At 37.6% G+C, this 12,848-nt stretch overlaps 2 protein-coding genes across 14 annotated transcripts in view; one reads left to right on the forward strand and one right to left on the reverse strand.

Moving 5' to 3' along the window:
* LOC108048467 (eye-specific diacylglycerol kinase) overlaps positions 1 to 12,848 on the forward strand; it is a 129,628-nt gene that overhangs the window by 76,483 nt on the left and 40,297 nt on the right. The gene's annotated exons all lie outside the window — the stretch shown is intronic.
* Positions 2,636 to 3,771, reverse strand: LOC108048471. The gene is made up of 2 exons (XM_017129161.2): positions 3,706 to 3,771; positions 2,636 to 3,409 (listed from the first exon to the last, which is right to left on the reverse strand). Exons 1-2 carry the CDS (start codon positions 3,769 to 3,771, stop codon positions 2,885 to 2,887), a joined length of 591 nt encoding a protein of 196 aa, XP_016984650.2. The 3' UTR covers positions 2,636 to 2,884.

A 12,848-nucleotide genomic window follows, 5' to 3' on the forward strand; every position in this document is an offset into this window, starting at 1 on the left:
TCCCAGTGAACATGAAAGCCTTCTTTTAAAATAATCCTATCTTACTTGATAGACTATCCTTTGGTCGGTATTAATAGTTACGGCTATAGTTTACTACTCTAGTGAAAACATTTAGTTAAACTTTTAATTATTTAAATTTATTTTATTCTCAAATCAGGATTTCTTGAAAAAAATAAATGGTGTTTTAATTGCAGATAGAATAAAGTTTTAATGACTTGATGCATGTGCTCCAAATTCAATTCGTAATTAAGCTGGCTGTGCCTGAAAAGTGGCCATTTTCGGAAGTTGTATCAATTAAAATTCAATTGAAATGTTGATTGAAAAGTAGACTGGCCTAAGACTTTGATTGATTCATTTTGAGAGCAATGTTTAACAGTAAAGTAATTTATTCAAGGAATTCAGAGGCCTAGTTAAGGCTAATCTTATTAGCTGAGTCGTGTCAAGTAAAACATTATCGCTGACTTTCAATTCTACAAACGACTCCGACAACTGGCTTTTACCAACACTGGAGCCCCATTTAGTGGTATCTAACAAATCACCGCCGGGAGACAGCTCCGCCCCCGAATGGCGTCCAATCTACTGAGTGTTAGCATCTGTGACTGGCTCCGAACGGTTGCCAGTAAATAAACTGGCCAAATTTGTCTAATGCGAACTCCCGACTCCCTATTCCTAACTCCCAACTCCAAGGCCCCACAGATCCCACTCCCGAAGCCCCGGGGAACTCCCCTTTTTTGGGGCCATTGTCTTGCCGGCTGTCGTTGCTCGTTCTGTGCATAATTCACGAGTTCAAATTGCCAAACGCCACATAAATGTACAAACAGGCACGTATTTATATATCCTGCCATCTCCCCGGCCTCAAATGGCTGTGCTCCTTTTTTCTTATTTTGTGGATTTTGTGCAGACAGTGGGAGCCAAAATTATAGTAGTGAATAGTGTTGCAAAGGGGCTTAGCATGCCATTAAATGATGGTCACTTTTTATGATACGATATTTGCAGATAGAAAGCAGAAGGGTGAATATTAAATTGGATATCAAAATTATTAGACTACAAGAAAATTACAATAAATTAAGTTTTCGACCCTTTTTTTTAATCTTCTACAAAGAATTTGAAATTTGTTAGAAAATATTTAGTTAAGAGCATTAGTTTTGCTATTTTCGTATACTATATCTTAAAATACCTCACCTGCTTTTATCATAATTTTCAGGTACTATCACTACAACCGGCGGTGTTTTAAATATATATATAATATGGGTTAGGTCGCTTTTTGCTTTGCGGCTTGCATGCAAATTTTATGTTTTAATAATAAGTCTCTGGCATGCAAGCGTCGCATATTTTATGCCAATTGCTGGGGGTCTGCGGGGATTCCAGGTGAAATGTATGGAGACATGCTCGAGGCAGCCCCACCTGGAGTCATTCATTCAGTTAGTCATTCATTCATTTGGTTCACTTCAGTTTCGTGTCCTGGGCTGTTTATTTTTAACCCAATTGTTTTTGGTGTTTTTTTTGCTTAGCCACAGGGAAACAAGTGAATACCTGCACCCCGCTGGGAATTTATTCCACGCCAAAACGAATTCCCCCAAGATGAATTGCAAATATCTCCTGGAGTGCCATGTTGCACCCTAAACAAGAGTTGGCAGTTGCAACGCAAATCGATTAAAAATTCCACTAAAATTGGAGCAAATATGGAACATAGTAGCACTTTTTAAACTTTCGATTGGGTCAGGCAAGTGCGTGCGGTCATGCAAAATGCAAATGCAAATATAAAACAAGATTGCCGCAATTTTCTGACCAGTCGTCCATTCCCACGATGGCCAAATGGTGGAAGGTAGAATAAATATTTGAGGCGGGACTCACTAAATTGAAAAATTAAAATTTAAACGCGGTTAGAAATGACAAAAATATCGATTTTCGACGAAAATTTGGCTCTCAAACATGTGTCTAAAAAAGCAATTATTTCTGGATTAAATCAATTTGTATATTGTTTTGTAAACTTAAAGAAACCATTTGCTTTATTTTAGGTACCTGACAGTTTATTTTTTGAATAAATATCTAAAAATGTATAATTTTTTTTTTGCTTGACCTTACAATTTAAATATAGATTGTTTAGTGCCACCTAAAAGCACAGTAACTAGCCTGCATCATGATTAAATATCTCTCTTACTGCTGATTTGCGGTTTCTGCCAGTTGCTTATTCATATACTAGTATACGTATATATAAAACGTTGCTGGTATAAATTTTCCTTTCCATTTTTATTTCGCACTTAATTAAAAATCCTTTGCTGACGTGCGACACGCACGGTTTAAACCGCCTTAACCCCAGTTCAACCTCAATCCCGACCAGACCCTCTGACAATTGAAACTTGCTTTCTACTGAACTTGTATTCAGCACTTTTACAACTGACGTGGGAAAAACATACACGGAAAGTGTGTTGTCCATCCACTTTAATTCCATATTTAACTACAAATCTAATAGCTGAAATTAGCAAGTCAAATCATGGCTAAAAAAATATGATTTAACTTAAATGAAGTGCAAACTTATATGTGACTTATTTTTTAAACATAATATTTTACAACTAAATTAAAAACATTATTCAAATTATTTGACTTTGATAATATTTTGTCAAAAGCTGCTTTTAATACTATCTTAAACATGTGCTTTATCAATTTGTTTGTCGTAAAAGGAGAATTGATTTTGTAATATAATATATTCTAGAACCGCAAAACAAATAAATTCAATCAAAAAATTAATTTTACTTATTGTACTATATCCTATAACCTCAAAACAAATTAAGTAGACTAAAAAAAAAGGAATAATTGCATTTCTTTCTGAAGTTAAGTACTTCGTAGGACAGGTTTTCAAGTGGTTTTAAATCACTGGAGATCTTTAACAAGACTTATAGATAGTGGCATTGACCTCGTAGTGGCACAGGGTCCTCTTGCTGATCTTGTCCTTGGGATTCAGGGCGTAGACACTGCCCTCCAGGGTGTAGATTGTGTTCGGGTGGTACATGAACTTCAGGATCGCCGTGTCCGGCGGTACCTGGATGCGGTTCATCACGTATACGCCCTGTTTCAGGGGACAGGCGAGGCTCATGTTGCTGGCTCCCTGCGAGAGCATCAGCTTGGCCACGTTGTTCCAGGCGGAGACGTGACGGATGTATTTCCAGAAATCGCAGGTTTTCGTCGTCGAATTGTAGAGGGTTCGCGGCAATTCCGGTCGACTGGCGGATGCGGAGCTCCGCTTTCGCGGATGCTGAAGCAGGACGAGATGCCACAGGGGAATGGCCACGTCCTGGCGCACAGTGGTCACCGAGGACATCGAGTTGTTCTTCTCGAACATGTTGATCTTCAGGCCATAGTTGGGCGTGTCCCACGACTTAACGCCCACCAATTTCATCACATAACAGTGCTGTTGAATAAATGATGTACACAACAGATTAAATGCACTTAACAAAAATTAAAAAAAAAAAATTAAGATGACATTTTAACCAAGCAAAAAGCACTACTTTCAATTGAGTAAATATTTTATATGGAATTTAAGGTTTCTTTGGTCTAGACATTAAATTAATTGGTATGCATTTCTTGAGAAAAAAAAGCACTTATTACTTTTCTCGTGAACTCAACAAAAAAGAAATTTAAAATGTACACCAACAAAATATGAACTGATGAGCTTTAATATATAATCACACCGATTGTTTTCCCCACCTGCTTGGTTAATTGCAAAAAGCCAAACAGAGTTATAAAACCCAATAAATTTCTATAGAAACCCATAATACAGGGAGCGCGGCCCACGAATAAAGAACAACTGAATGAATGAATAACAAAATAATAATGTTAGCAAAGTGATTTAACCATTGAACCTAATGATTATTCCTGTGATTTGTCACAGCTCAATTGAATCAATTCGATGGAAATTGCTGGCTAATTGCCAAATAATTGTGGGAATTATGTACAACATTAAACGGAATTTAAACTTTGTGGCTTGACCGCCAAAATTCGACACCAAAATAGATAGCTTTAGATTTGTGTTTTTATGTTTCTGTTGAGATTTGCTTCAAGGCAGTACACAGGTGGTTATTTATTACAATGTTAATTTCATGAATTATTGAATACCTGAAATTAAAATAGCCCTTGTTTATGCGATACAGATGAATTCATAAAATGATAGTAATAGAGTTGCCAGATGTGCTGTCAGGTGCCTATTGATAAGCCAATAAGACGAAATACAATAATTTTATTAAAATTGCAAGGTTTACAGGAACTACCAATGAAGATAAGTTTTGACGTCATTGACTAGGCATACGCTTTTAGTAGGCTTATTCAAATATCAAATATTATTTTTTAGTTCAGAGTTGCCACTTACTTGTCGAGCTAAGCTGACAACGCAACACTAATTCATGAAACGCCGCTAAATTCTTAGTCAACATGAAATGGTTTTAATGCACAGAATTTTTTCGCCATTTCATGAAATGGATATCGCATAAACTTAGTATGTTATGTGACAGTAATTTAGTACTGTAAACAGCTGTCATATAAAAATAGTATGTGATTAATTGACATTGAAGAAAATATAAACCTTAGTTTTGCATGTCAACTGATTGATTGACTGACGAAAATTAAACATTGGAGCTATCGAGACTAAGCGAAATGAGTGCCAATAATGAAGTGAACCAGCAGAAGATGACCGACAAGGATGAGTACTTCGCCAAGCTGGCGGAGTGGGCCAAAGTGGTCAATGGAATCCACACTGCTAATCTGATGTTTTTGCACCACCTGTGTGTGACCAATCCCCAGTTCTTCCAGATTCCACAGCCAGTGACCGTGGAGCCACCACCACCACCTCCTGAAGTTGAGTTGCCAGCAGAGCCAAATCCAAGTGTTTTCCTGCTGGCGCCCTTGTCGAAACGCCTTGCAGCGGAGGCCATCGATAGGATGATCATTGGAGTCCTGGAGCTCGTCCTTACACTTGTGCTATCCGTGATCTTTTTCGGCTACCAGTCGGTGAACTACTTGGGGCTCTTCAATGACCTTCTGCTGTTGAATCACGTGAATGAGATCCCTCGCAGCTGCTTGGAGGCTCTGTGCTGCTATTTCAATGGTGGCGTCACTCCCGGCAAGTCCCTGATGAATATCCGCATCGTTGAAGGTGCCAATATAGTTCCGCTTGAAGTGCCCGAAGATCCGCCAAAGGTTATCATCTTCGAGGCTCAACCGCCTTCGCTGTTGACCTCACTGAGTCGCGCCCTGGTCAAAAACCTCCTGTCGATGATCTGCCTTCCCCTGTTCATATTATTTGCCATCGAGACCCGGCGCACTGCCCAAAACATCCTGACCACCACCATTGTGGTGGAGAACGAGCCGGAGGAACACATCTGAGGACAAGATCGGATCTATCTAACCAAATCTGGAAATGGGTTCTCAATAAAGCTATTCTAAATAACGCTTAGAAAGACTCTTTTCAAATTTATTCTATCATTTAAATTGAAGAATTGTGCTTGAATTTTTGTGCTAGTCACGATTTCAAGCATTTTAGCTTATCAATATTGTATTTTGCTTGCGGTCGCCAAAAAGACTACAACAATATTGCAAAGAAGTATTTTGCAGATATTAGCAAAATATATAATTTTGCTAAAAATCTCTATAAAAATTCCTGAATGGTAATGAACTATTTCAAACAATTATAATTTATGATTGGACCTTCGATTGACTTAAACAATCATATGTTTTTAAAGTAGAGATCATATTTGGAGCTTATTTTATTAGATCCCGCAAAGCCAACTAAGATAAATTAAACAACAAAAAACGGACTTTTGAAAATTGCTTAACGCAGTAGGTAAAATATTAAATGTCAACCGTTTGTTCCTCCACCCACAAGGCTTTATTTTCAGTATAAAGCCAGGTTTCAACCAATGAACAACTAAAGACCACAATAAATTTTGTAAAGTTTTAAAAAATATATACTTTTGTAAAAAAAAATTTTCATCATGATTTTGGAACTATTTTTTTTTGGTGGCAAATTTAGCTCAGACACAGCTTATTTGATGAGAGCGCGGGATAATTGCAAAATTGGAGAACTTAAATTTGAGCTAGAAAAACACATTAAGATACCAGTCGAATGTCAGCAAATCTTATACATTGGTAATTCCGTAAATGACCATGATGAGAAATCTTTGCGGCCAAAGAAGTCTGAAGGCATCGTCAGTGATCCCAGTGATTGCATAAAGGATCTGGATGCGGACATTGTGGTCTTCTATAAGGAAACTTTGGTGTGTATGGTGAGATATGTGAAGGACAACCAGTGTTGTTCGACCAGGAAGCATGAAAACTTGAAGGCGACTAGCAACTCTAAATCGAAACATCGATGTCCCCGCAAACATGACTACTCCGAATTGTTCCTGTGTTCGTTTATAATACCGAAGGTAGTAAGCTACGGCTGGTCGAGGATATTCAAATTGATGGAGACGCAAAATTTAGATCTAGACACTGATAAATGGATCATTATAAGCCAAAAACGCGTGGACCCAAATGTCGATGAAGTCGTTTTCGAAGGTGATGTGAATCTAAAAGTCCTCCTTTTTGTCGATTCAAAAAGTATTGCGAGTATTGAACAACGCGACAGGAAGATCAAGTACCTCTTTTGGAATTTGCCATTCCATCTTTGCCAGAAAATTAGCTGTCATTAAATTAGAAGTAACCAAACATTTTTTGATACGCAGAATAAATATTTGTAATTTTTCAAGCAACAATTTATTAATTGGCATAGTCAAAAATGAATAAAAATAATTTTAATAAAATTTGTTTGTGGAGAGCTAAACAATGTTTGTTTAGGATTGGGTTCAGTGGATGGAAAAAGTTTCCTAATGAACTTCATGTTGTTCCTTTGTAATTGTTAATTGGATTTGCATTTGTACTGTTACTTCTGCCGATATCTACACTATCTGGGCCAGCTTTCCGTTACACTTTTCCAACATATATTACATTTCCCCGATCCGATTCCGGCTTATTTGTTTGTCCTCGCTGCATGACGGCAATCGACCGAACAATGGGTTGAAATCCACTTTCCACATACTCACATCCGCACACATCATCCTGGCACTTCCTTTTGTCCTGGCTGGATTCACTTTTCCTTTTTGTATTTTCAGTTATTTCCCGGCAAATATTTGCATGACATTGGCTTTTCCCGCTCCACAAACATATTTGCCAGGCATTTCGAGGCGTTCTCCAGCTTATCCTTCGCCTCGAATCACATCATCGCCTCAGACCTCAATGCGATTTGAGTGGCTGAGGAAGAATTGTCCAACAGTCATCATCATTCGGCTTTGTTTCAGTCTCGTTTGCGATTCCTTGCAGCGCAATCTTTAAAGCTTCTCTTGCAGCTACCTAGATTTTATTAATGCTGTATTTAAAAATGAATTTAATGAATTAATCCGTTAAGCATAGACGAGTCGGCTATCGAAGTCAGGTCATTTAGTCAGGTCTTTGTTAATGTACCCTTTATTCAACTAAGTATTAGAAAGATAAACTTAAAGAGCTCACTACAGAAGAAATGAATAAAACTTGGGCAAGCCGAAGTTTATATACCCTTGCAGTTATTACAAAACGAGTAAATTTTTATTTCTATGCCTATATTAATAAAAACAATGAAGCTATGTCGATTTTGGGCTGCATTTTGCCATCGTTTCTATTGCAGCCATATGATATTGTTGTCCGATTTTGACGAAACTAAAAGAGTAATTCTGATATAGTAAAGCTTTTGACTGAAACCTCTGACCCTCTGCAAGGGTATAAAAAGACAATCTTATTGTGACTTTCACATACCATACGGTTTTTTTCCATATTCTATTAGACACTGTAGATTTTATCGTCTTTCCTTTGGCTTACCCCTCTTTTTTTTCAAATGGCCACCGTTTGGTGGCCTACAACTTCATTCGTGGTGACCCCGACTCGGCTAAAAATGGTCCACAAAGCCATATACTAGCGCTAAATTTATCTTTATCTCTTGTTTCTTTTCTCCTCGGCCTGTTTTGCCACTGTGCCTGTTTTAGTTTTTGTTTTTTGATTTGTGTCAATAGGCTTTTATGGGCTTTTAGTTGGACGATTGGCGGCTCGAACATTTTTTTGTTGGCCATCGCTTTTTGCTGGGGAATTGCTTTTGGAGGGGGCTGAAAATATTCTAGGCGCTTTCACATTTCAAATGCACAAAGCCATTTCAGAGAGTTGGACAGCGAGTTCGTTTGTGGCTACCGAAATGGCAACTTTAATGTGGCCAAACATCGAGGAAAAACAGCCCCAATTTCCCTGCCTTTCTTTCTCCGGTCTCTCTCCTCGTTTTTTCCTATGTTTTCCAGCACAAAGACAAAAAACCAGAACACCATTTTGTACCCTGTAAAATATAACAATATATTCCTGATGTATATAACAAAATATTTTGAATATTAATAAAATGACTGGTTTGAGAGTTATAAGTTTCGCCATCAAATTTTTTTTAGTCTGTAATCTAAGGCGTAAGAAAATGCTCTTGAGAATGTATAATATGATTTTTATATAAACTTTTACTAAGTCTTATAAGATTATGATATTTTAATAACATAATAGTAAAATGACTTTGGTGATATTTTGTTTTTAACATAATCCATGTTTTTAAAAACTGTTTGTTAATTTTTGTTAATGCCAAATCTTAGCTGTTAAGATTTCTTTCGATAATTAGAAAGATCTCCCGAATTTCGCACAATGTTCTGTGGATGTGACAAACAACATTACTGATGGGAAAGTATCTAAGTGATGACCAATTTCGCAGATATTCGCTCTCTGTGTGCCTGTTAGCTTCTAGCCTTGCTTGTCTCTTATCGTTGGATTGCAATGGGGGCCTTGAACGTTTTATGATTGCACTTTTCAGCAATAAAATAACGAGTGGGCCAGGCGAGGCGGGAATTGTGAATGCAACGCCCCCAGGACCAGGATCCGAGTTCCAGGACCACGACCATTGGCACTCCGCACTGCGACTTTACACCAAATGCTCGGCTGAAACTTTAATAACCCCAGACGAGGCCGACACTTGTAATAAACTGGCTGCTCGTCGTAAAAACACAACACACTCGCATGCCCACTCGTAAAAAACAGAAGCACTAAAAAAAAAGAAGTGGAAAATGTGAGGAAAGTCCAGGACACAGGGGATAAGACGTCCTGACCAAAAGCTGTCAACGCGTCGCCATTGCAGCTCATAAACATGAGACCCCAACCAGATCCTTGGGCCCCTTTTCCGCATTTTCCCCATTTTCCTACTATTTTACCCAACCCCCACTCCCCCCCTCCGTCGGCTGTCAGTTATAGTTTTAGACCATCGCATCACATTTATTTCGTCGCCATTGCTCTGGCGTTATATGTGCTGTGGAAACACGCTGCTTTGCACTTTATTGCCTGTCCTGCATAATTGTTGGGATTATTATTGGATTTTGAGGAACATCCCATCGACAGGTTGGGCTTTACCGATGAAATGGGTTTCCAAAATGTGTGTTAATCCTTGGAGAAATAGGAGCTTAGAGTAGGGGTTTCCATTGTCCATTAATAATAAACGAATAAAGTTGATTAAAACGAACATAAAATAATACATCTGACAAGGTAAAAGTCCAAAAATTCCAATGCATATTCCAAATGTTAGTTTATTTAATCAATTAAATTAATCATTTTATTATTTTGGAATTTTAAAACTTTAAATCCATATTATCTAAGTGTCTAGAATCTAAATAAATAAATTGCTAACTTAACAATTTTTTGACTTTCCCGCATTTCATGTTCATTGTGAGAAATAAATTAAAAGTGTTTATTTAGAAATTTGACTAAGTGTAATTGTTTCTCTGAATTTATTCAATTTACTTAGTCAGTAGTCTACCTTAATTCTCATTATAATTTATTTTCGCCATTCTGGTACTGTCCTGAATTACAGTTTGCTTTACAAACAAAAATATTCCATTTAAATAAACGATTTTCCAGTGGCTTTGCGCTTAAATTTCAATTTCAATAAGTCTTTAATCTCTCATATTACGCATACGCCATGTTAGCCAGTTCATAAAGGACTGACAACTGTTTAAATTCCCTTGACGTGTACAAATACTTCTCCTGAATTCCCTGCCCTCATGATCTACTCTTAAACATTTGGTATTTCAACAATTATTCTCTGCTTGTATCCCGCCAAATTACGCATACGCCGCATAGGCCAGTTAATAATGAACTTGCAGCGGCACTGGCCAAATTTCCTTGACCACCGCCAAGACGAAACACAACTCATCAATCTCTGACAGGCCTTCTGCCGGGACCTATGCAAAACCCCAGGCTCCAAGCCCCAATCGCAAACCCAAACCCAAACCGGAGTGGAGTACTCGTAAATTTCATTTAATCACCCGGACTCGGGACTCCGGACCCCTGGATGTACTTTGATGTAGTACGCAAAAAAAAAAAAAAAAGAAAATATTAAACTCCAAAGGACCACCGTGCACGTGGCTATTAAATTGTCGGCCCTCGTTCCATTGTCTTTCATACATATATTTTGTTGTTTTGTATGAAAATTTATTGGCACTGCGTCTGATGAGGCAGGAAGAGGTGGCAAATTGGGTCAACGGCAATAATAACAACGAGGTGCAACAGTTGGGGGAATGGAACGCAAACGCAAACGGAAATGGCGGCGCTGACACACCCAAGGTCAGTTAGATGTGTGAAATGGAAATGGGAAATGGGGATGAGGAATATGGTAGGGGGCAGGGGGCAGGGGGATGAAACCTAGCTAGGGAAAACACAGCTCACACACCCATGACGAGAAGTGCAAATTTATGTTGGAGTTAATTGCAACGAGCAGCGGGGCAGAAACAGAAACAGAAACAGGAGGCTCAGAACGGGGACCAAGCCATTCCGGCCGTGACTTTAATTAGCCGTAGAACGAGTACTCAAGACCCGGCATTAACGAAATCAGTCAGGCGTGGGGAAAATTATGGGTTTACTCTGATTCAACGAAACAAGAAGCGGGAAACAAACCAGAAAGTTTACTGATAAATCTCATTCAAGTTGAAGCGTCGCCTTCAAAGGAATACTTTGGTCCATTAATTTGGAAATTTATATTTCAAGAATTATATTAAACTATTATACATTCAAAAATAACTAAAAACCTCAATTTAAATTTGAAAGTAACACAACTCAAATGTTATATACAATTCAGAAGTCTATTGAAATATGCCAAAAGATAATTAAATCATGGCGCAATGCCAATGGGTAACGTAATATTATCCGGCCGCTTTTTGATTAATGAAAAACCAAATTGCATTTCGAACTGCACCTGATAATGAAATTGAATTGAAATAAGCGATTTTTCATTTGAGTGTTTGTAAGTGTAATGTTTATCAATCGGTTTTACAGAAACTCCAAATTCAATTTTGTCAGGACCTGCACTGCAAAAAAGTAAAGCCTTTACTCATATCGAAAATATTAATTGAATATTCAGTCAACCAGTAATAATTTCATTTGGCACTTGATTTTAACTCTTATTAACATTTGTAAGTCAAAAAGGATTGGCAAAAAGCATTGTCTCTATTTGCTAAAGCTATATAATTGGAAAATAATGCATGTCACAATAAGTCAGATCAATTATATTAACTCACGCTGAAATAATTGCAGAAGGCAGCTAATTTCATTTGTGACTGCATCTTATGAACGAAAATGCATATGGTATCTTTCTCCGAAAAGCCTACGAAAAAGAATTAAATCAAGCAGAAATAATTTTAATTGACAGTTTACTTTATTTGTGACACCCTAATGGCATTTCCAATTTAATTCGAATAACATTTATTCGACCAGAAATAATTCAAACAAACAGTTTGTTTCATTTGTTGAGCACCTTATGGAAAATGCAGCAAACTTTTAATAAAATGTTTAGGGTTCCTATAAATATTTATTTATTTTTAAAGAATAGAAGATTATTACAAAATGGGTACATGCAGTCAAATAATGCATATAAGTTATTAATGAATCCATCTATATCAAGAAAATATTGCATAGTGACACTATTAACATAAATATAAATATATTGGGATTTGTATCATTATAAACTTGCAAATGCATCAATTCAATTTGAAATAATTCAAAATACGTATTTTCTTCTCGTGTGCAGTGCGGTTTTTGGGTATATAATTACGAATAATCGTTTTGCTGAATATTTGCAGTGCTTCCTGCCTGCAAAAGAGCGTCGTGAATAATTGACACAAATTAAAAATGCAATTGCCGTTTGGGCTGGGATGGTTTTTTCCTTTTTGCACGGGGACCTGCTGACTTTGGCGGCATTCCGTCAGCCACCTTTGTGTTATTCATTTGGCCGTATCGTGCGTTATGTTTATTAATTCATTATAATTATTGCCCACTCAGCTGGCTCGAAATGATATTCCCTGGGATCTCGAAGCTTTTAGTGCCCATATGAATATTGCATATTCTCGGGCGCTGCACATTAAATGTGGGTGCGTAAACCGATTTTAGAGCACAATTTCCACGGATTCCCATTTCGAATGCGATTCTGCTGATTCAGCCGGAATGCGTAGGTTTATTTCGAAGTACGAATGATGCGTGTGGGCAGGTAATTTCGAGCGGAAAATTAATATCCCAAGAAGGGGAAATGCCATTGGGAAACATGGCTCTGGCATTCGCATACTCCATCATCCTGTCCATTAACAGCCCGGATAAATGTGGCTGCATATTTGAGCAACATATTGTTTGGGCCATTGAGCCATGCATTAATAATTCAGTTAACATCGCAACAGTCTTGCATTTCCAGTGCCTAAGTGACTGCATTTTAAAGTATTTTATTGTTGTGG

This window comes from Drosophila rhopaloa, unplaced genomic scaffold (genome assembly GCF_018152115.1).
Source record: "Drosophila rhopaloa isolate 14029-0021.01 unplaced genomic scaffold, ASM1815211v1 contig_3, whole genome shotgun sequence".
NCBI lineage: Eukaryota > Metazoa > Arthropoda > Insecta > Diptera > Drosophilidae > Drosophila > Drosophila rhopaloa.

What these genes read in the sequence shown, in the direction of transcription:
- LOC108048471 (XM_017129161.2), bottom strand. Translation starts at nt 3,771, where the DNA reads ATGGGTTTCTATAGAAATTTATTGGGTTTTATAACTCTGTTTGGCTTT. An exon ending in TTTTGCAATTAACCAAGCAG is followed by an intron (nt 3,410 to 3,705) that starts GTGGGGAAAACA and finishes TTTATTCAACAG; the next exon opens with CACTGTTATGTGATGAAATT.